General features: G+C 43.5%; 1 protein-coding gene across 9 annotated transcripts in view; it reads right to left on the reverse strand.

Annotated features, from left to right (window-relative positions):
* Nucleotides 1-23,492, reverse strand: part of COMMD10 (COMM domain containing 10) — a 505,110-nt gene extending 481,618 nt beyond the window's left edge. For 6 of the 9 annotated variants that reach the window (XM_029571199.1, XM_029571182.1, XM_029571133.1 and 3 more), the window contains exons 1-4: nt 22,358-22,452; nt 12,785-12,875; nt 11,608-11,718; nt 2,700-2,855 (exon numbers count right to left, since the gene is read on the reverse strand). In XM_029571199.1, coding sequence (XP_029427059.1) covers nt 2,700-2,855; nt 11,608-11,718; nt 12,785-12,875; nt 22,358-22,437 — 438 coding nt within the window. In that variant the 5' untranslated portion in view covers nt 22,438-22,452. Of the gene's footprint in view, nt 1-2,699; nt 2,856-11,607; nt 11,719-12,784; nt 12,876-22,357; nt 22,453-23,167; nt 23,324-23,345 lie in introns of those variants that run through there. The other 3 variants (XM_029571166.1, XM_029571174.1, XM_029571140.1) reach the window with 3 other exon arrangements.
* Nucleotides 23,493-23,854: the final 362 nt, after the last annotated feature.

Below are 23,854 nucleotides of genomic sequence, written 5' to 3' on the forward strand. Positions count from 1 at the left end.
CGTCGGCTGCTAAGATTGTCCGGCTAACTCCCATCGTTAGCTGAACAAACCTTTCGAATATTGACCTTATGGGTTTTCAGTCACAATTTTTTTGGGGGGCAAAATTTGAAAGAGATTGGCAAATATTTTAAGTTGGACAAAAGACACAGGATTTGTTTTTTGGGCAGTTTTCATCCTTTTTTCTTTCACAGCTTATGTGAAAGAGCTCTCTGCTATGGTGCATGCTCCCTCTGCCACAAAACAGAACAGGACAACACAGAGAGCTTAAAAGACAGACATCAGTCAATTAAGTTTAAACTACATAATAAGAGAACCCAGTGTTGTAGAACAATTGTGAAGGTCTGATAAGCTTTAAACCAGAATACAAGTCCATCTCCTCCCTCACGTAGCATGGAACAGACTCCAGATGTAAAAGCAGCTGGTGAGCAGATTCAGATGCTGCTGACATGCCTCTCTAGTAGTTTCACTGTGGAGAAGGCACTACCTTCCTCCCTGTGACAATGTACAGTAACATGTATGAGACTCGAAGGTTCAATCAGGAATTACTCAGCAGGGAAAAATGGCATCTGCCATATACTAACTCCCTCCCATAGCCTTCTCACTCATCTCTTCCTCCTCCCCCCCCCCCTCAACTCCCAGTGTACAGCTCTAACTTCTCTCCCCCCTTCTAATGCAATACTCTCTACATCCTGCCATCTCATGCCTCTCTTCCTGCTCCCCCAATCCCCATGCAGCCTTCATGCTGCTCTCTCATATCTCACCTCCCCCTGCCCCACTCTTCACTCCATATCTACACCTCTTGCAGTGCTCTCCCCCTCTCTACCCCCTGCATCATGAGGTTCTCTCACTCCTCCTCTCTCCCTCCATGCAGCCCTCATTCCTCAATTCTTCCTCTCGCCCTCCCCGAAGCCCTCTCACTCCTCACTTCCTCCTCGCCCCACCTGCCCATGAAGCCCTTTCATTCGGCCCCATCTCCCATCCAGCCTTCACTCCTCCTGCTCAACACCTTCTCCCCTAATGCAGTTCTTTCAGTCTCCTTTCTGCAGCCATAATGTCATCGAGCAGACAGTTATTCAAAAGAGCTAAGTGACTTACTTAAGGATGTAGGCACCAAGATGTGCCCAAATGAAAATTTCCCCCGACTAAGCACCTAAAAGGTGAACGGAGTCGGGTCAGGGGAAGAAAGTTAAATGCTCAGTGCTGATTTAGTGTTTACACAAAGAATTTTTTTCTGTCACAAGCATTTTGAAAAAATTTTTATTAAAAAAGTAGTGGTGATCCTGTTAAATTATTAGGTGGAGGGTGGTTGGTTAATGATTAAAAACTAGCGCAAACCGCATAGCAACCACATTGGTGGTGCTTTCAAGTGGTTAATATATGAAACTACCACTTTTCCACTTTATCATCAATTTGATGGTTTTTGCAAAAGTTTTCTTGGAAACAGATTTACCACGTTTTTACAATTTACATAAGGGTTAAAAATCATGTTTGGAATTAGAGCTCATAATTAACCCCATAAGAGAAGATTTTTTTGGTGTTCAGTGCTGATTTCTAGCACCAAGTGCCTAACTCAGTAGGTGAATAAATAGCAGGACTAATTTAGGACTTCACTTTAAGATGCCCAAGTTAGGCACCCATTTTCAGGCAAACTTAGAGGCATAAATTTAGCTGCTCAGTTTTGGGTTTTTTTTTTTAAGAGATGTGGGCATTCCTCCCCCCCCCCCCCCCCAAGAGAGTCTGGTTCCTGCTTCCAGAAAGAACTGGAAGGAAGTCCCAAATGTTGTTAATACAATGACCTAGCTGAAGAGATGCCTTACAGCTTCCAGCACGCCTGCTGCAACTTCAAAGATGTAAACAGAGTACAGGAGCAGCCTAGTGATTAGAACAGCAGGATGTGAACCAGGGAAGCCAGGGTTCAAATCCCACTGGGGCACGTCACCTCACCCTCCACTGCTTCAGGTATAAACCAAGACTAGGGACAGGGAAATACCTACTATATCTGAACGTAACTTGCCTTGAGCTACCAATGAAAAGACATGAGCCGGCTTGCTTATATAATTAAAAAAGATGAAGGCAAAGACTATAAAAGAAATAATCCCCGAATAATGCCACCACCTGAAGGCCTTAAAAAAGTGAGCCACCTCAGATCCCCCTCCACCATAAGCCTGCTGATAGGAGACAGCCAAGCTGGTCCCTTCTGAACTGTAGCAGTGGTATTCATGAGCAACAAGTAGGTTGCCCACGAATACCACCAGACTAGCTGCGCTGGAGAAGAAAGGAAAGGTGTCAGAAACATTAGGTAAAACAACAAAATAAAAAAAATTAACAGGGAAGATGAAAATCAGAGCTACAGGAAGAAGTGATGTTTAATTCAACACCATTAGCTCCATTTCACCGCTGCTGCATCAGTGGCAAAGAGCTCTTTTCATGTAAAACTAGCTCACAACCTGCTTCCAGGATCTAAAACTTATTCTGTATTCATATGGGCATATCCATACTGCTGGAGAGGAAGTGGTCTTGAATTTTGAGCACAAAGGTTCATTTAACATGAGGCAAGCATATGCAGGCAATACTGCTACTAAAAATCATGAACTTTGTCCTAGACTAAGCCTACGATCATTTGCTAAAATTAACTTTATTCTTTATCTGTTAAACATTAGACTTCCGTATATAGAAATATTGAACCACTGCTCCAGTACCTTTTTAGGAGCCAAACTTCTCTGCCTGAACTTTTCAACAGTTTCCTGCCCTGCTGCGGCCCACACGCTGGCGAAGGCCTCGGCCTTATCCGCATTGAGATGAATGTTCTCCAGCTGCTGCTGTAGAGCCAGTGGTTTCACATTTTGATAGACTGCCTATTTAAAAAACAAAAGTAAAGCAATGACTGTACCTGTTCAAATACATGTCCCCCGAATTTTTAAGTGCACAGTTTCAAATTTCTGTTCTCAAAACATTCCATTCCAGTTCATGCAATGTGACTACTAAAAAAAAAAATGGAATTATTAAAGATAAAATAAGACATTTGTCAAAACTACTGAAAACAAATGCCAGAACCAACCACATTCCTCACAATCAAGGCCTTAGTTTCTTGTGGCAGCATATCTGCATAAATTAGCATGCTTATTTATACTGATTAATATGCAAAGAGAGTCAATTTTAAAACATAAAATACATGCCAGGCCATTGGCTCGGTGGCAGTGCTGAGTACTACCAAGGGGGAAGGTACCCAGTTTATTTACTTAAAAATTATTTATATACACCGCCTAAATAAAGAACTAAGCAGATTACAAATTAAAACATACATAAAAATACATCAAATAAGTAGCATACATAACTTCATACACATATAAACAATAAAATAGTGCCATCAGGAGGTGAAAATCAGAGGACAACTTTTCCTAAAATTAGGTTCCTGTGATTACATCTTTAAAAGTCAACTGGAATAGTCACGTTTGAGCCCTTTCTCAAAAGATTTTCTCTCAGGTAAAAGCCTTAGTATTTCAGGCATAGTGTTCCATAATACGGGACCCAATATGAAGATTGCTCTTTCCCTCACTTCGCCAAGGTGTGCCTGTTGGACTGAAGGAAGGTTTAGAAATCCTTTATTTGCAGATCTTAAACTGCATTGTGGTATATGTAAGTGTAGTCTAGAGTCTAACCAAGAGGAATTACTTTTAAAAATGTCATGAATTATTATTTAAAAAACTTTGTATTGAATTCTATACTGTATTGGTAACCAGTGTAGATCCATTACAACAGGCTTTATGTGGTCATGCTTCTATTTTCCCCGTGAGAAATCTTGCGGCCGAGTTCTGCAGTAACCAAAGGAGTCTAAATGTGTTAGCAGGAACTCCCAAAAATAAAGAATTACAATCGTCTAGACTTGCAAATATAATGGTTTGTAAGGATTCTCAGCTTATAATATCCACTCTTAGATTACGTACATGATTTTTCTTAGAAAGTCTGGTATCAATTAGAACCCCTAGATCCCGTCCCATGGAAGAAATTAAAATTTTCTTGATTTTCAAAATGGAAGACAGAAAGTTCTTCCAACACATCACATCTGATAAAAGGATTATTTCAGTTTTCTTGATATTCAGCACCAACCTATTGTGGTAGAGCCATTTCTGTATTGCATCTAGATATATATTTCTAACTCCTTCAGTAGTGCTAAAGATATTTTTATAGGAAACGAAAACTGAATGTCGTCCACATAAATCCTAAAGTTCAAGCCTAGGACCATCCAAGAGTTTACAAAGGGACAAAATGTAAACATTAAACAAGGTGGGAGACAGGGTCAAACCTTGTGGGAACTCAGTCTTCATGTTGACCTAATCAGAGCTATGGGGACCAATGTGTACTGCAAATTTTCTGTTCTGAAGAAATGGAACAAACTAGCTTAATACAGTTTTTATGGATTTCAAATTCAATTAGTCTAGATAAAAGAATACTGTGATCTACCTTATCAAAGGCCATAGACTTGTCCAATAGGAAAAGGAGATACCTTTGGCCATAATGAAACCCACGAAAGATACTATCAAGTCCAAGAGAGGAATAGCATTTCATTCCTGAGCCTGATCTTCTGCTCCCACAGTCAGCTGGGAATGAGGATACTCAACACTGAAAGGTGACACCTGGTAGCTGGATTCAGGGCTCATGACTGTAGAGTTCTAGAAGGTACCCTGGTGAGTTCTAGAAGGTACCCTGGTGAGTTCTAGAAGGTACCCTGGTGCATACCAGCTGGCTAAAGACTAGACTAGATATGATTGGGGGGGGGGGGGCAAGGGAGAATATAGAATTTTGGGTGGGGGTGGGAGGGAGGAATTACAGTGGTTGTCGGAATGAGGGAATGTAGATCCAGCATATGAGGGCCCACTGCCCACAATTTCATTACAAGGGCCTTAGTATCACAGGACTCTGGAAGCCCTGCCTTATTTCTTCATCCATTCTGCCCCTTACAGTCACTTCTTTCACCTTCACCCCTCCCCCCCCCAGACTGCTCCCTTTAAGCTCACAGTCAAACCTAGCTAAATAACATCTTTCCACAGTTGGCACTGTGAACAGTAATTCAGCTAGTGGAGGAAGTAGAGGGAGATGTAGCAACCAAGTATGAAGTCTGGCCAGGGGGAGAGGAGGAAGAGGTATGATAGCAAAGAAGTAAAGAGTACACCCAGTTTATCTACTTTTAATTTGCTGCCTCTCTTGACACTGACTATTCAAAGACATGGCCTCTTTAAATCCCCCCCTCACTCTCCAATATTAGGTTAGTTCTGTAGTACCAACATGAAGGAGTGGAAAGGGCACAAGCAACAGGCTGTATCCTACTGCAGTGGCTATGAGCCTCCAGAGAACCAAAGCCAGATCTGTGTTTTAAAAAAAAAAAAAAAAAAAACATTGGGCCAGCTGAAGTAAGAGCGAAACTGGCGAGAGATATGGTGGTTCTGGATGGAGTTGGAGAAGTGAGAAAAATACAAAAGCAGAACATAACAGCAAATAAAGGCCTTATGGTCCATCCAGTCTACCCATCCACATCTCATGCTTAGGCCTATATTTTCTAAAACACTGCGACGGCGAGAATCACGCGGTGCAGGGGAGCTTTCGCACACAATAGTGCCATCATAAAAGGTAGTGCTATTGGGTGCAAAACGGGCAGCGAAAAGGCTCCTTACATTTTCGCAGTCCACGCTGTCTTCGCGGCGTCCATCCCAACTCCTCCTCTTCCGGGGCAGACGCCGCCCCGACTCCGCCCCTTTTTAGCTATCGCATGCGAAAAGGGACTTTTCACGTGTGCTAGCTTTAAAAAATGAGCCCCTTAGTTTTCAAGTCCCTTCCTCTCCATCAGAGATTCCTTGTGCCTTCCCTATGTTTCCTTGAAATTTGATACTGTTCTCGCATCTACCACCTCCACGGGGAAGGTGTTCCATCACTCTTTCTGTACAAAAATATTTCCTTAGATTATTCCTGAGTCTACTCCTTTCACTCTCATCCCATAGCCTCCTGACCACTTAAAGACACCCACTCCTCCTGTGCATGGAGCCTTGGCGGTATTTAAATGTCTCTATCATATCTCCCCATCCCACCTTTCCTCCAGCGTATACATGCTTACATCTTTAAGTCTGTTCCCATATGCTTTATTATGAAGACTGCTGAAAATTTATTAGCTGCCTTCTGGGCCAGCTCTATTCAGTTTTCTATTCTTTTGAAGGTGCAGTCTCTAGAACTGTACACAATACGCCAAATGAGGTCTCACCAATGACACTAAATTGGACTGTATTCTGTTTATTTATTTACCACCTGTAACGGGCCTGCTGTAGTAAGCGGATTACAATAAAATCAAAGCACAGTACAATTACATAGGAATATCAAATACTAGCAAAGCTATTACACTGATGCTTTAACCATCACCCATTTCTGATCTAAACTGTCATGAAAGTCTCCTGAAAACAGCAGTACTCAACTGTTTTGAGCTACTGTGGCTTATGAGGTGCTCTGTAGGTGCACTTGTTTCTGTTTCTGTGTGAGCTGAGCTGTTGGTTGCTTACGGCTCCATTTTACCTTGTTAATAAAAGCAGTCCTGTTATAGTGCTCCTGTTTTATTCAGAAGGCATAATCTTATGCAAACTAATTATGGGTACTTGGGAGAGGAAAAGAGAGTAGAAAATAGGAGGCAACTTTCAGGCCGATACAGTACAGTGCTGTTAACCTGCCCTTGGACGCGCGTTTTCCCTTACCCCTTATTCAGTAAGGGGCGGAAAATGCGTGTCCAACCCGCAGCACTTAATAGCGCCCTCATGACCCTATTAGGTATGCCCGCGCGATACAGAAAGTAAAATATGCAGCCAAGCCGCACATTTTACTTTCAGAAATTAGCACCTACCCAAAGGTAGGCGCTAGTTTCTGCCGGCACCGGGAATGTGCACAGAAAAGCAGTTTTTATGGCGATATTAAGTCAGAGGTCCCGAAGAGTAAAAAAAAGTAAAGAAAAAAAAAAAAGTAAAATGGGCCGGCGGCTGTCGGGCCGAAAACCGGACGCTGAATTTTGCCGGCGTCCGGTTTCTGAGCCCGTGGCTGTCAGCGGGCTCGAGAACAGATGCCGGCAAAATTGAGCGTCGGCTGTCAAACCCGCTGACAGCCGCCGCTCTGGGTCAAAAGAAGGCGCTAGGGACGCCTTGTATTTTCTAGCATTAAATCTTAGCTTCTGCAAGCTTTGCAAGATTTCTCCTCGTGTTTTCCACACCTTCCACAGTCTCTACCCTCATGCAGATTTTGGCATCACCTGAAAAAAGGCAAACCTTTCCCCAATAGCCCTTCACAATATCGCTAAACAGAAATGGGCTGAGGGTTTATGCAGATGTGTTGCAGAATCTATCCCTGAGCTGCCTCCACCCTTCTTCAGAGTGAGAGCGGCATGAAGAACCTGGTGCTGGTCAGAAAATAGGAGATCCTAGGAGCAAGTTCTGCTGGTTTCCTGTAATTCCATGGGGGCTACCAAATTATGCAAGGGGCCTCTCAGAAAACTACTCTTAATACGTATGTTATCCATTTCTCCCTTCTTTTCTTCCACATATTCATTTTCAGGCAGATTTTAAAAGCCCTGCTCGCGTAAATCCACCCGGATTTGCGCGGGCGCACCTATTTTGCATAGGCCGCCGGCGCGCACAGAGCCCCGGGACGTGCGTAAGTCCCGGGTTTTTTGAAGGGGGCGTGTCAGGGGCGGGGCTGAACGACGCTGCGCTTCGGGGGCGGGACGCGGCGTTTCGGGGGCAGGACTGGGGGCTTGGCACCAGCCCGGGGGCGTGGTCCAGGCCTCCGGACCAGCCCCCGGGTCAGATGACGGCGCGCCAGCAGTCCGCTGGCGCGCGTAGATTTACGTCTGCTTCTCGCAGGCGTAAATCTAGGGACAAAGGTAAGGGGGGGTTGGGTTAGGTAGGGGAAGGGAGGGGAAGGGCGAAAGAAAGTTCCCTCCGAGGCCGCTCCGATTTCGGAGTGGCCTCGGAGGGAACGGAGGCAGGCTGCGCGGCTCGGCAGCCTTGCGCGCGCCGATCCAGGATTTTATAAGATATGTGCGGCTATGCGCGTATCTTATAAAATCCTGCATACTTTTGTTTGCGCCTGCTGCACGAACAAAAGTACGCAATCGCGCTTTTTTAAAAATTCTACCCCTTTATGCCTAGGCCTCCTTTCTTTGTTATCAAATATATTTAACTCCTTACATTGTAAATGTGTTCTTCTGCGGGGAGGAAGCATAAATAATGATGTGAGTGGGTAGCTCCCCCATGTGGGGGAGTGCACATGGTAAGCTCCTCTGATATATAAACTTTGACCTCCATTTTACTATGTTTCCTTTGCAGGGGCAGCATGCTTTCAGCTGTCCCTGTTTTGATTGTTTTAAGAGATAAGGTCTCTGTCTCAGCCATGAGACCTGGGAAGAATATGGCGTCAGCGAGCCTTCCTTTATTTTGAAGAACCAAAAAGACCACTTGTTTTTCCTGACCTGGGAGTTTTCCACCCTCCTGGTCTTATGAGCTCCCCCCCCCCCCCCCCCCCCCGATTGCATAAAAGGAACTTCCCTTTACATTTTACTGAATTTCCCATTAACTAGGGGTTCCATCGTTTGTTGAACATCTAGAATGCAGAGGTTCTCTTCACAGAGAAAGAGCCAAGGATCATCTGGATCCTGAGCAGGAATGACTTACAGCCTTCCAGAGGAGCAGAAGGAGAGAGGGTGAGGAACGAGTCACCCTAAACCCCTGTAGGGTGAAAGAGAAGTAACAACAGTATCGATCTGGTGCTTTGAGAAGACTACAAGAATACATGGAGAAGCAGGAGATAAGAGTTTGATGTAAATTGGACTAAAACATTCCATTCATCATTAAATACATGGGAGGGAGGTTTACCACAGACCCCTAATACATGAAGAAAGAGAAGCTGACTTTATTAATTTGGACAACTGGCTTTTCATCTATATAAATAAAAATGTAAATGTTCGTTTGTTCAAAATCTTAAATCTCCGAAAGTTCACCGATTGCTTTGAAATTTTGACACAACGTTGCATTCGATTTCGCGCGTGTTTTTATCTACTAGATAAGGGAGCCCTGACCGATGTGCCGCAAATGCGCAGTAGAGAGCAGCTCTACCGCGCATGCGAGCACGTCAGCCAGAGCAGAGCGTGCCCCCCCCCCCAAAAAAAATGGTGCCTGCTCCTTAGGAGCAGGAGCGGCGCCGGAGGCAGCAGCAGGAGCGGCGACGGCGGCGCACGCGCGAGGGAGGGACACCCCCCTGTCTGCCGGTTGTGGATGAGCTGAAAGGGGAGGGAGGAGAGAGTGAGCTGAGGGGAGGGAGGAGAGAGTGAGCGAGGAAGGAGAGAGTGAGGTGAGGGGAGGAGAGGGAGAATAGAGGGGGGAGGTGAGAGTGAGGGGAGGGGGGAGGAAGTGGGAAGGAAATAGACCGAAAAATTTTTTTAAAACATAGCCCGTTGTTATAGGCTTAACGGCTAGTATACCTATATTATATAGATGTCACACCTGTGACAGGTAAAAACGATTTTTTTGCAAAAACAGCACCATCTGTTGGACGTAAAAGCAACACACGCTATCTACAAAATAAATGGGCTCTGACCGATGGACCGCAAATGCGCAGTAGAGAGCTGCTCTACCGCGCATGTGCGGCTCAGTCCGTTCTTCTGCCACTGGGGAAGGGGGGAGGGAGTAGGGACTGCCGGACAGTTACACACAGGAGGAGGAAAGGGTAGAAGAGTCGCCGAGCCAGTCCGTCCACCGCCGGGGAAGGGGGGGGGAGGGAGTTGGGACGGCCGGAGCAGAGCAAATGTGCATTGTGAAATTAAACCAGACTGAGCCACGGCAACGCGTGGCCGGGTACAGCTAGTCTACTAATAAATTAAAGAAATTGAAGAGATCACAAATGTATTAAGAACCCTTAATTGTAACATCTATCTCTGAAGATACAGCTGTAAAGAACATTTCATCATTGCACAGCACTTCAGTAAAAGTATTGTTGGAAACCATCACAGTTTCTAGTGTGTGTCTTACTGTTTAATGAAGCAAGTGCTCATCACTGCTGTTAACAACAATTTCTAACTGGGAAATAAATAACTGCAAAAATGCAAAAAGAGTTTAGAAGACTTGTCGTTCCCCCGCTCAGGGAATCCTGGAGATTAAAGATTTACCGTTAAGGGAAGTGTATCATCAGTGACTGTGATTTGAGATATAGCCTCTGAAACCACTATTTGGGAATAACTGAGATTTTTTTCAAGCCTGATATCCCATAATTCCATGCACATCAAAATGAATTCCAAAATTAACAATGAACAATATATTAAAATCCCAATCTACTCCACTCCAATCACTACTTCCCACCTCATTAAAACCACAATCTTACCTCTCATTAATCAATTTTTCATCCTATCCCTACTACTTCAAAAGTCTCACTTCCCAAAGAAGGAGTGGACAACAATAACAGAATATTATTTTAAAATCCATGAAGGTGCAGGTAAAGATAAGGCGTTTCTCAGGTACTGTGGTCCCACCCAATACAAACACTTGAACATATAACTCATCTGTTTCTACTGTATTTCACAATCCGGCTGTTTCACGGCTAGGCTACCACAGGTTTCACACTATAAACAGCACAGCAGCTCCAAATCTTACTTAGGCCCAAAGGGATGTACCCTAGAAGCGAGACGAGAGAGAGAGGATATGAGAGAGACATTCCATCGGAAGACGTCGCCCGTGGGTCAGGACTGCCATCCTGCTGTCCTCAGAGAATAAATAATGCAAAAAAAAAAAAAAAACCCCAAGCATTTTTCAGAGGAAAAAGATGTCTAACACAACTGGTTATGATGTATGGCTGAAGAAAGACAGATTTGCTACAATAAGGATATCGCAGTGGCTGGATACTACCCACCAAGGTGGTATGGAAAAAATAAGGAACAGATAAAGGAAGCAGCATCAAGTGACACCACAAGTCATGGGGTAGCTAGGTTGGAACTAGCAGGCTAGAACTCCCCAGAAACCAAACCAGATCAGTAATCAATGACTATTTGTAAAGAAATCACTACAATAGAAACACCTAGGATTTCAAGACATTCTTTTCATTAATACTCAACAGTGAGGGTATTATAGACAGAAGCTAAGCTTTGACCCGTCTTTGTAATAAAACAAATGTCTTTTTCACTGCTATGTTGCTTTTTCACTATTTTAACAATTTTTTTTTTTTATTTTGCAAACTGATACACCTGGCACAGACAAATTACCTCAGTGACTCTACAATACCTCGAGACCAAATCCCTGCAAAATTTCAAGGGCATGTGTCAAATATTCTAAACAGGAAAATAATCTCTGCAGGACACAGCTGGACCCTCTCTCTTTTAAAAACGACACAAAAATACATATTGTGAACTATATTTCTCCAGATATTTGCAGTAAGTGCAGCTCAGGAATTTTGTAGGATTAAGACCTAGACGCATCTGATCGAAAGAAGGAATTCTCCCCAATTGGGGGCCTGTGAAGTCTCTTCCAGGATTCGCTTGTGGGCAGTGGGGAAAGAACTCGGGCTTGTGTCCCGAGCAGGGCAGCAATTCAATAGTACCTGCTCTAAAATAAAAGCTATCGTCTCAAGGAGCAGCTGAAGGTCACGCTTCTCCAGCGAAAACGCTGCTTGCAGTTTTTCCTCCTCTTCTTCACTGAAACTGCGCTCTGCCTGCAACAAGACACAAGATTTTATTCACAGCGTGTTGGTTTAAAAATATATACGATCCTTTATTTTTTTTCCACAAAAAAACCTGCTCGTTAAAAGATACATACTGCCAACAGGATTATTATTATTCTGCATGAAGAAATGCAATTTTTCAGATTTAATAAAGCATCAATGGGCAATCTCTTACTGAACCCGCTTACAAGCTGGCAAATAAACACGAAAATAAACAAATAAATAAATAAATAAAAAGGGAATCAGGGGTGTGTGTGCACCGTACAATACACAACAGAGCTGCTCAGTTTTGCTAATGAAGCTGTGTCACAGAAAATTTGTTTAGACCCCGTAAACTCAAGCTAAATTAAATTAGAGTTGAAACGAAGGGAAAAAAATCTGCTTATTAATTCATCCCTGGCAAATCCAGTCTGGCAAATGTGTTTAAATGTGATTTGTTTAGCTCTGCGATGCACAGGAGAGCACTCCCACGCTCCATCATCCTGCACATATCAAGGTTACCCTCTACTACTGTATTCCCGAAGCTCACCTCACCTCCTGCTCTACTGGAGACCACTAGAAATGTCTTTAACAGGGAACTTGCCTACAATGCCAACAAATATATAGGCAGAGTATCAACTGAAGGTGTAAAGGAAAAATATATATATATATTTATGGACAGTAACATTATTTGTACTTCTTTCACACTGATCAGCTGGCAGTAGATGAAAGTACTAAGAAAAGACTGGGAACTCGGTTTAGCTTTGAAACCAAGAAGTACTGCACAAGCTTTCTTTCTGTAAAAAAAAAAAAAAAAAAAGAAAGTGTACTTGGCTTTTGCACTTCCAGATTCCTGTAGGTAAGCTCAGTATGTTTGCAATCACCAGGCAAAATTAAAATGCCCCTGTGTATTCTCGGACAATTTTTCAAACAAGTTGTCTGGTCCTTTGCTGAAGGGGCCCAGAAAGCCAGCATAAACATTTTGATGGGCCAATAAAAGATGTTATATTCTCTCTATTTCTCCTGGGACCAATATGGCAACAAGTACTGTGCTGCACACCTCCTGCACCATACAAACCTTTAAATGAAGTTTCTGAAGGATGCGGGACAACAGTCGAGGAAACAGGCCTGGATCTATCGCATTCATCAGTGAAACTGCTTGCTTGATGCTGTGTAGTTAAAAGAGAAACTGGATTAAATGAAACAATGAAATACACTCTTTCCTAACAGGCCGATACAGTACTGCTATTGGACGCGCGTTTTCCCTTACCCCTTATTCAGTAAGGGGAAGAAAACGCGCGTCCAACCCGCGGCACCTAATAGCGCCCTCAACATGCAAATGCATGTTGATGGCCCTATTAGGTATTCGCGCGCAATTCAGAAAGTAAAATGTGCAGCCAAGCCGCACATTTTACTTTCAGAAATTAGCGCTGACCCAAAGGTAGGCGCTAATTTCTTCCGGCACCAGGAAAGTGCACAGAAAAGCAGTAAAAACTGCTCTTCTGTGCACCCTCCGACTTAATGTCATGGCGATATTAAGTCGGAGGTCCCGAAGAGTAAAAAAAGTTAAAAAAAAAAAATTTGAATTCGGCCTGCGGCTGTCAGGCCGAAAACCGGACGTTCAATTTTGCCGGCGTCCGGTTTCCGAGCCCGTGGCTGTCAGCAGGCTCGAGAACCGACGCCAGCAAAATTGAGCGTCCGCCGTCAAACCCGCTGACAGCCGCCGCTCCTGGTCAAAAGGAAGTGCTAGGGACGCGCCTCCTTTTCCCCATTTCTACCGCACCACCTAATTTGAATACTGCATCGCGCGCACTGGCCCCTCGCCGGTGCGCGCGCCAGGAGAGCGGGCGTTCGTCCGCTCTCCCGCGGACTTTACTGAATCGGCCTGTGAAATAAAACCTGCAGACAGAAATTCCCCACCCTCCACCCCCTTCAGTACTCCAATAATAGACTAAGTTTACAGGCTAGACAAAATGAAAGTACTTTGATCTGACCGTTCTGTCATGTTCTGGTTTGCAAAAATACCCATCAACTTTTCTCAGAAGCATTGCCACCAGCAGGACCAATGCAAGTCTCATTAATATGTGTTTCCAACATACAGGCTTCTCATCCCGTCAGAAGCATGACCTTTTTCAAATCTTGGAATACCTATTGGATGAATCCTGCTATTTTTCCACAATGTTAACAGGTCCAAACAGTCAGCTTGCAATAAACTGCAATGTCACAGAATGTAAAAAAATGTGAAGCAAAATCATGAAGAGTAGGATATGTGCAAATAAAAGATTGTGATCCAGGTGGGTCTGGCAATCCTTTTAGTTTGATAATCTGTTACACTGCCTTTCAGAAATAATCAAAGGTTCCCTCATAAAGAGGGAATGTTACTCAAACCTAGTCTAGTTTTTACAAACATCCCAAGCTCCTCACAAACTACATGAAACAAGTTGCACACCATCAGAAAAATTAGACCATTTTTCCCTTTAAGTTCCCCTAATCATACTCAGCAAGGGCTTCCCTTACTCAGGGAAACAGACTGTTGCTCCCTTCAGAGTACAATGCAAGCATGTCCTTCAACCCTGCCAACAGGTGTCATTGTAAAGCCATGCTTGTCCTTCCAAAGGCTGTGGCTGGTCTCTCAGGCCAGCCAAACGAGCCCATTCTACGAATACATCTTAATCAAAATCCATTCATTTTAGTAGCCCACCTGAAAAAGGTGTTACAAAAACCCGTGTTATTGAGAAAAAAACAATTACCTACTACCACCAGACACATGCAGCACTGACGGGTATACATACGAAATAGTCTTTAGAAAGTGTATTTATTACAGAGAAGTGGTTAAGATTTAAAAGCAGCCTCAAGAAGGTGAGTTTTTAGGCTGGATTTAAATATGACCAGGAAGAGAACATAAATGTACCAACTCAAAAATTCTATTTCACACACACGGTGCAGCAAGGTGCAAAGTGCAGAGTCGGGAGTAGGCAACGGAGAAGAAGGGCACAGAGAAGAGCAACTTGCCCAATGAACAAACTTTACGAGAAAGGGTGCAAAGAAAGAGAGGAAGATAGATAATGAGGAGCTGCAGACTGAATGAATTTGTATGTGCATGAGAAAAGCTTGAACTGTATGCGGAAGCAGATGGGATCCATTGTACTGATTTTAGAAGAGGGGTTACAGGGTCATAGGGATGCTAAAGGAAGATAATTAGTGCAGCTGAATTTTGAATAGAGTGCAATGGAAAAAGATGGTTCAGTGGGAGGCCTGCAAACAGCATGTTGCAGTAGTCTAAGCAGGAGGTGACAGGAGAGTGGCTGAGCATTTTGGTAGCACGCTCAGAAAGGAAGGGATGGATTTTAGCAATATTAAGAAGAAAGAAAAGGCACTCTTTAGCAGTATTTTGGATATGTCTAAAGAAGGCGAGAGATGACCCCAAAGTTATAAGTTGAGAGGACCAGGAGGCTCAGTGCACCATGCACAGAGACAGAAAAAGAGGGAAGAGGGGAAGTGGGTTGGGGGGGGTGGGGGGGAAGACAAATAGTTCTGTTTTGGTCATTTTGAGGTCCGTATTCAACACAGTCTGGATAACAGTTATCTGGCTAACTTTGAGGTATATAGTCAGTTATCTTACAGTTAGATGGCTAATTTTAGGTCAAGTCTTTGGCCCAACCAGACTTAGCCAGTTAAGTTAACCAGCTAACTCTGAATATTGGAGTTATCTGGCTAACTTAGGACCGGATTTATCAAAATGCACTAAATATCGCCTGCAATATGCGAAGAGCTAAGTTACCACAATACAACCACTGGGTGGGGGGGGGGGGGAACAGAGAGAGAGAGAAACAGACAGAGACTAGCCATAATGCCCTCACTCTAGGTAGGTATTTATACCTCTATATGAGGCCTACCTAGTCACTCGAGGTGAGGTGAGGTTTAGGTATTAGTGCAGATGTTAGGGGCCACTTTGACACTCAAAATGAGACATACGAAAAGAACAGTGCTCTCTTGTGAAGATTTGAGGAAACTCACCCAAAGATGAGATTTGTGCAATGTTCTCTCAACCTAGCTTGATGGACGCTCTACCTGGTAACATCAAGCTAGGTTGAGAGAACATTGCACAAATCTCATCTTTGGGTGACTTTCCTCACTCAGAGGGTCATCAAATCTTCACAAGAGAGCACTGTTCTGTTTGAATGTCTCACTTTGAATGTCAAAAGTGGCCCCTAACCCCTACACTAATACCTGAACCTCACCTCGAGTGACTAGGTGGGACTCCCATAGGGATATAAATACCTACCTAGTGAGAGGGCATTATGGCTAGTCTCTCTCTCTCTGGTTCCTGATAGCTAGGTTGGTTCTCTGGAGCTTCAAACTACCAAAACTGGCATCAGCGAAAAACATCGCAACCTGTGATATTGCACTGAAAACATTGTAGCTAAAATCAGCATTAAAGCCGTGCAATAGGGCTTTGCAAAATGGTAAACCCAGCCCATTCCCGCCCCTAACTCCTCCTCTTTTTCGGATTTGCATCGCACCATACGATATGGTGCTATCACATGCATTAAAGGCATTTTAGCATGCGTTAAGGGCTTATCGCATGCATTAACGGCGCTTTTCAGTACGGACCTCATTAAGTTTAAGGAGATGGTGGGACGTCCAGGTTTAGATCTCAAACAAGCAAGTTTAAATGTGGGACTAAATGTCTGAAGCAGAGTGGTAGATCAGAGAATCATGTAATACACAACGCTGGGAAGGAAAAAAATGAAATGGTAGGGTCTTGAGATGACAAAATGAGAGAGTAGATCAGTAGTAACAAGCCTGAGACTCAGGAGATACATATGATTCTAGGCACCTCAGTGATAAAAAAAAAAAAAAGGGGGAGGACGGGGTGGAGTTTAATCCTCTTGGTTTGGCCAATTTCCAAAGAAACTGTTTCATGTATCCAGTGGGGTCAAGTTGCAGGATGTTAAATTCCCCCTATTACACAGGTACTCCATCTCAGCCAAAAGGGACTGTCCTCAGTTCATGGACTCAAGCCTTACAACTGATCTTAGCCCTAAAGAGGCAAATAAATGATCAGCACAGAATTACTAAAACAACATAGAGCAGAATGCAATTATCCCATTTTCAAGTTGAAAGAAAATAGCAAGGGAATGTCACTAATGGAGATTACACTTGCTGTGTAAGCATCTCACTGAATGACAGAAATCAGCAGGAAAGAGCTACTGGAAAGGGAAGAAAAAGAGAAAAGAATATAAGAGAAGCCCCACATATGAAAAGCTGCAGCATACGGTGTATCACTTACAGGGGTGGCCAACTCCAGTCCTCAAGAGCCACAAACAGGCCGAGTTTTCAGGATATCCACAAGGAATGTGCATGAGATAGATTTGCATACAGTGGCGGCAGTGCATGCAAATTTATCGTATGCATATTCATAATAGATCTGTTTGTGGTTCTCAAGGACCGGAGCTGGCCACACCTGACCTAGAGCAATGGTCCCCAATCCAGTCCTAGAGATGCCCCTAGCCCGTCTGATTTTTAAGAGACCCACAATGAATATGCATGAGATAGATTTGCATACAACAAAGGCAGTGTATTCAAATCTTTCGCAAGATTATTCACTGTGTATATTCTGAAAATGAGACTAGCTCTGGGGCACTGCTAGGATCAGGTTGGGGACCTCTGAAAAGGCTATACAAGCAAATGCAATACCTACTTTGACACTGATGATTGGCTATTCAGCTCCTCAAGTAACGCTGTTTAGGACCACAGTGCATGGACACACTAATTTAATCAAATCTTCCTGTTAGACCAGTCATCACATATGGAGTTACAAAAGCTACTCCTTGCTAGGGCAGGAAGAAGACAGGGCTGCCTTGATAATTCCTACCCCAAAGGCATCATCTGCCTTGACCTGTATGTCCCAACCCGTAATGCTTAACGAAAGAAAGCAAGGATGATCAAGCAGCTGCCTTACAAATTTTTCCCAGTGAGGCTTAGGCTGCCTCTGCTTAGAATGATGCTTGCAGCCTTGCAGAATGAGCCAGGAGCATTGCTGGGGTCTGTTTACCCGACAGTAAGTCAGCTGATGCGATTACTTCCCTAATCCACCTGGGTGGCCTTGGAGACAGCCTTCCCCTTCTAGGTGCTGCCAAATAAAACAAATAGTCTGTCTGTTTTCCCAAAAGCATATGTCACCTTCAAATATCTCAACAAAATCCGACATACATCAGATAGGTGTAGGCTCCTGTCCTTCCCTTGACATTCCTTACTACTGAAGGCTAAAATCACCTTAGAGAGGAACGTCAGAACTGATCAAAACGTGACCAAATCTTGTGAAAATACTACGTAAGGGTCCTTGCACAATAGAGCTGGCAACTCTGAGATACTAACAGCAAGACTACCAAGAGGATATCAATATAATTACCACATTGGTATAGGTTTGTCCGGTAAGGCTTGATCAGCGAGGGTGGCTTGTCTTCATGCTCGCTCGCTGGACTATCACCACAGCATTTTTATTATATAGACCCTTTTAATCAATCATTCTCCAAGAACAACTGGTTCTGCAATTTTTATATTTTTATCTATTTTTTGCACTTACTAAAAAATTGTTCCATATGTTAAGGAGACCCTGTTTTGTTAAAAATCTCTTCTTTTGATAACAAAGCTAGTGTCCCAAGTTCTTTCATTTTAAGTGAAAAGCTCTTCTTGAAGCATCAAAACTACTATCAAAGGTTCTAGTGTGCATTCACATATATTAACGCTCATTAACCTGTGTGCTAGGTTGGGTGCACTTTATTGCATCGGCCCCAGAGCTAGCTAGCTTTAGTGGGTTTTTGGGGGTTTTTTTGGTTTTTTTTTAGAGCCTCCACCAAGCGGAGAAAGGAGGGGTGGGGAAGGAGAAAAGAAGAATGAGATAGCAGCCTTGCTGGCCTTTTTTCTTTTTCAAAGTTTAAGGGCTGCAAAGTTCCTGTAAGATCCAGGGAAGATCAATGAGAACTCAACCAGAAAAGGCCCTGGGAGAAATGCTCCCACTGGGAAAATCAGCCCCGCGAGGTTTTTGTCTCAGGAACAAGGAGTCAACCAGGCCAGGGCCACACCCAGGATCTGGGAGCTATCATCCTTTTCACGTGACCGCAGTTGCCAGGGCCCAAGAAATCTGGCCAAAAGTGAAGTCATAAAAGAGTCATGTCCTCTGTCTCTGCCAGTTATAGAAGAGGGAAATCTCATACTTGATGACTGGTCTAGCAGGAAGAAAAGGAACCCAGGCATAATGCTAGGCTAAGAGAACTGGGGTCTCAGATAACCTAGAAGATGAAACCTTCCTCTCACCCTGCTGAAACAATTCCAACCAAGCTCCTCTTGTCCATCCCTAAAATTATCGCCAAACCTATATCTAATATTCTCAATTGCTCTCTAGATCAAGGTACTGTCCCAAATATTCTGAAACAAGCTGTAGTTAAGCCCATACTTAAAAAACCCAACCGCCATCCTAGCCAATTTCAGACCCATTTCTAATCTCCCATTTCTTTCCAAGATCTAGAAAGATTAGTCAACACACGCTTATCTGACTATCTTGACCAACATAAAATCCTCTCACCTTCACATTTTGGATTTCGGAAACACTTAAGTACCGAAACTTTGCTTCTCGCCCTATCAGATACGCTCAAAGGAATCAACAGCGGTAACTTATCTTCTGGCCATGTTAGACATTTCTGCAGCTTTCAATACCGTTAATCTTGACATCCTTACTAACATCTTTATCAGTATTGGGATCTCAGGCACTGCACTATCCTGGTTACAATCCTATCTACAAAATCGACACTACACAGTCACCATTGATAGCCATGAATCTGACCCTATCAGCCTTGACCAAGGAGTCCCCCAAGGCTCCTCGCTATCATCAACTTTATTTAACATCTACATACTCCCACTGGCCAATCTCCTCACTAATATGGGAATTCAACACTTCATCTATGCGGATGATGTGCAAATTCTTTTTCCCTTCACAGACTCCTACCAAAAAGCCCTTCAAGCCTGGGATTCTTGCTTCACTGCTATCAACCAACTCCTCACAGACATGCACCTCGCCCTTAATCCCCCAAAAAATGAACTCCTTATCTCTTCTAATCATCCCCTACTTTCCAACGCTCTCTCCTCTTCTCCTATCACACTTCCCACACACACTCGAAGCCTTGGCATCACAATTGACAATCAACTCACTCTAAAACCATTTATTAAAACTATCCTTAAAGACTGCTACTTTAAACTACATACAATCAAAAAGCTCAGACCTCTGCTCTATTTCTCTGACTTTCGAACCGTTCTTCAGTCTATTATTTTTTCCAAAATAGACTACTGTAATGCTCTGCTCCTTGGCCTCCCCGCTACCTACATCAAACCCCTACAACTCCTACAGAACGCCTCAGCATGTATCCTCACTAACTCCAAAAAGAAAGACCATATCACTCCAACCCTCAAAGAGCTACACTGGTTACCAATCAACTCAAGAATCCTATACAAGACCTCAACCCACCCTTCAGACCCCACACCTCCACAAGACCGACTCGCTCCATCCACAAAAGGAATGCTTCACCTCCCTTCTGTCAAATCCATCAAACTCTCCTCTACAACAAAAAAAGCATTCTCCCTGGCTGGCCCCACTCTCTGGAACTCCATGCCACCGGACTTACATCTTGAAACCTTCACCCCCAAATTAAAAAAAAAAACTAAAAACATGGCTGTTCCTTCAGGCCTACTCCTAAACAGCCCACTAACCCTTAACTTTACTCTGCTCCATTTTATCTTATTCCCTTAAACCCCACGCCCCTCCATCCTACCCAAATCCCTCCTTGACCTCCCCTCTTCCCACCCTCTCCTGCTCTTCACATTTAGATCTGTTTGTTTAATCTAATGATATATTATCGCCTCGTTGTAATAATGATATACAAATCTGCATTATGCCATGTTATTATTGAGTATCTTTCGACGATGTATTCTAGATATTCTATTTATAGTCTGTAAATATACTCTAACTGTCCAATTATCCTATCTTTGCCCTGTAGCTACTGTTAACTCCTAAATTGCTCTCTCTACTTTCTTTAATGCTGCAAATATTATTGGTTATTGTTACCGTTTTTACTGTTTTATGTTCTATGTAAAGGATGCGCCCGTTCCCTGGCACCTCCATTCTGTTGCATGTAGACTGGTACGATGTGCAAACGGTTATTGGTATGTATGTATGTATGTATGTATGTATGTATGTATAAATAAATAAATAAATAGTCCAATCAAATCAGTACACATATAGACTTTGATACAATCTAGGGGTAATGAGGTGGGGGAAATGTAATGTCCACCAGGCCAGTGGGTACTGTGCTTCTAAGCAGTTAAACCTATGTGCAATAACAGTGGTAGCTTGCTTCTGAATGGTAAATAAAGAAATAATTTCTGAAAAAGGGAACGTCCTTCCTGACATTAAAAAGGTGTGAATACAGTGGAGGAGGTGGGGGATATGATTAATGAAAGCATTCAAGAAGGCAGGGGATAAGTACAGAGGATCTTTAGGTGTGAGGGGAAGAGAGATCAACTGTAATCCTATGATAATACAACTGGGAATTAGACTGAGCAGACTAGAGATGCCTTATGGTCCTTATTTGCCACCATATAATATCCCTAAGGAAGAAGTACTTGCTTGATCTGAGAAGTAAGGAAGAAAGAAGGCTGACTAGCCTAGGACAGGAGACCAAAGGGAGACGTGCTCACCTGCTGGAGACAGACAAATACTGAAGGGTTATAGGATAGGCTCTGTCCTCATATAGGATATCCTTTCAGTTTTAGTCAGTCTCCACCTGCTGGAAAGAAGGCTCAACCCACAGTCTGAACTGATCCAGGTAAATACAAGGAACAGGGAATTAGACTGAGTAGACTAGAGAGGCCTTATGGTCCTTATTTGCCACCATATAACTACATATCTGCTAACTCTCCTGCTGAAGAAGAAACTTCTCTCATGCTGAATACATGTCTCCCTGCCAGGACAAGTAACATAATTTTCAACCAGAGAAAATCATTGTCTTCCTAATTTTCTGGAAACTTCAGTTCCACAGCCTCTAAATCTTCTCCATTTTGCTGCAAAGTACCACATGCTGAGCACCTGAGAACCCAAGTAACAAAGTGGGATTTAATCTTTTGAAATGTATTTACCTATGTCTCCAAAAGTCACATTCAAATATTTTTTTTAATCTTGCTCACACTCCAGTGTTCTGCCATTTTTAAAAAATTGCCATATGGGGCAATAAATAATACTACCTTCAGAGCAAACACTGTACTTCTTGCCCACAGGATTTGCACAAATAACCAATAAAAACATATGCACAAATTTTTGCTTTATTACCACAAGAAGAAGTATTTGAAGAGATTTTCACCTGCTTTTTCTGTACATACTTTTTCCAGACAATATATCATGCATAATTTTGAAAACCAAAAACCGTGCCTCCACTGACCTAACCCTATCCCCGTTAACTGCACACAGGAAAAGTTACACATTGTCCTACAACACATACTTTTGCCTACATCGAGGGTGGGCAATTAAAAAAAAAAAATCTGCAAGCAAGACACCGTTTTATCTGCAGAAATTGCTTTGAAAATTGCCCTGAGTCAATACCTTCCATATTTTGCTTTATGTCCATCTGGTGTCAAGAAATGAGCTTCCTCAGCAGCAAAATGCCACTCAACAGCGAGCATCTCGACTAAAAAAATTTCAGTCTATCCTGAGCTAAATATTTTATGTTTAAAAACACAATATGGAAGCAGATGCAAAGAGAAAGGGCTTTGGGGATCTGCAACTCTGTATGATCCAGCATACAAGTCATCTCGGTCCCCCTTGCCATCTCAGCATCAGGATCAAAAGGGTGAGAAAGGAGATGAGAGACAGACTGCCCCTGGACGGGAAGAGGAGGGCTGGGCAGGGTGTCACTGTCCCCCAGTGAGTGAAGAGGGATAGGAAATGGTGAAACTGTCCCCAGTGGGCCTGAGTGGAGGGATAAGAGGTCGTGGTCAAAGCAATTAGCATAGCAAGGTTTAAAAGAGATTTTGCCAGGTTCCTGGAGGAACCGTCCATAAACAATTATTAGCCAGGTAGACTTTGGGAAAGCCATGGCTTATCCCTGGGAGTGAGTAACAAGAAATAAATCAATTTCGAGGGATCTGACAGGTACCTGTGACTCAGACTGGCCACTGGGGGAGACAGAATACTGGGGGTCACTGGATCTTATTCTGATTCAATATGGCATGTTCTTATATCCCCCCCAAAGGGGGAGAGGAAGTGAGACCGCTCACGAGTAAATAAGGGAAGATGGAAGCTGTGAGACTGAGTAGAGGATAAGAAGAGACTGTTCCCGTTTATAGTAACAGAAGGTGTAAGAACAGTACTAACACTAGGGCTGATGAGCAATGCTAAGAGAGCAGCAAATACCTTGCACTGGCTTTAACAATCGGCGCAGCAGCCATCCTGCTTTCGTTCAGCCACTTCCGTGCATATCATGTGACTTTCATCAGCTGATACAACTAACTCGCCTTGTGGGACTAAGGGTACGAGTGAACGGAAGCCCGGAAGGTACAATCTAAAGCTGCGGCTCAGAATAAACTCCCACCTTTTCCCAAGCTCTGCAGCTCATCAGCTTGCTGTAGTAATTCACATGATTTTTTGACATACGCACACTACTCATTTCTTCTCACTGCTTGTTTTTCATTCATAGTAATCCTTGCTGGGGCTCAGAGGCACAATGGAGAGGGCAAGCCCTGCCAACACGAAGGTAACTGGGGCGGGGGGTGATGATAAGGCAAAATCCAACTAGCCCTCCCCTCTCCCCCCAATCACCTGCACGTCTTAGATCATTTTGTTATAGTTTTCAGGTGCCCTTCGCTGCCTTTTGTAATGTGTTGATTGTCTGTTTGGGGATTTACTTTGAACGCTTCAAAAGCTTCATTCACTGCCAGGTTTAAGTTGCTGGTGCTCTGATTTACCCTTCTTTGCCTGCAGCCACTCCCAGCCGCAGTGCAACTGCACTAATCGCGACGGTCCCGTTACCAGGGAGATTATATTTTGTTTTCCCCTGCCCATCAGGCAAAAGGGCGCCTACCCTAGTAGCTTTTGACTGCC

Source organism: Rhinatrema bivittatum, chromosome 1 (genome assembly GCF_901001135.1).
Source record: "Rhinatrema bivittatum chromosome 1, aRhiBiv1.1, whole genome shotgun sequence".
Lineage (NCBI taxonomy): Eukaryota > Metazoa > Chordata > Amphibia > Gymnophiona > Rhinatrematidae > Rhinatrema > Rhinatrema bivittatum.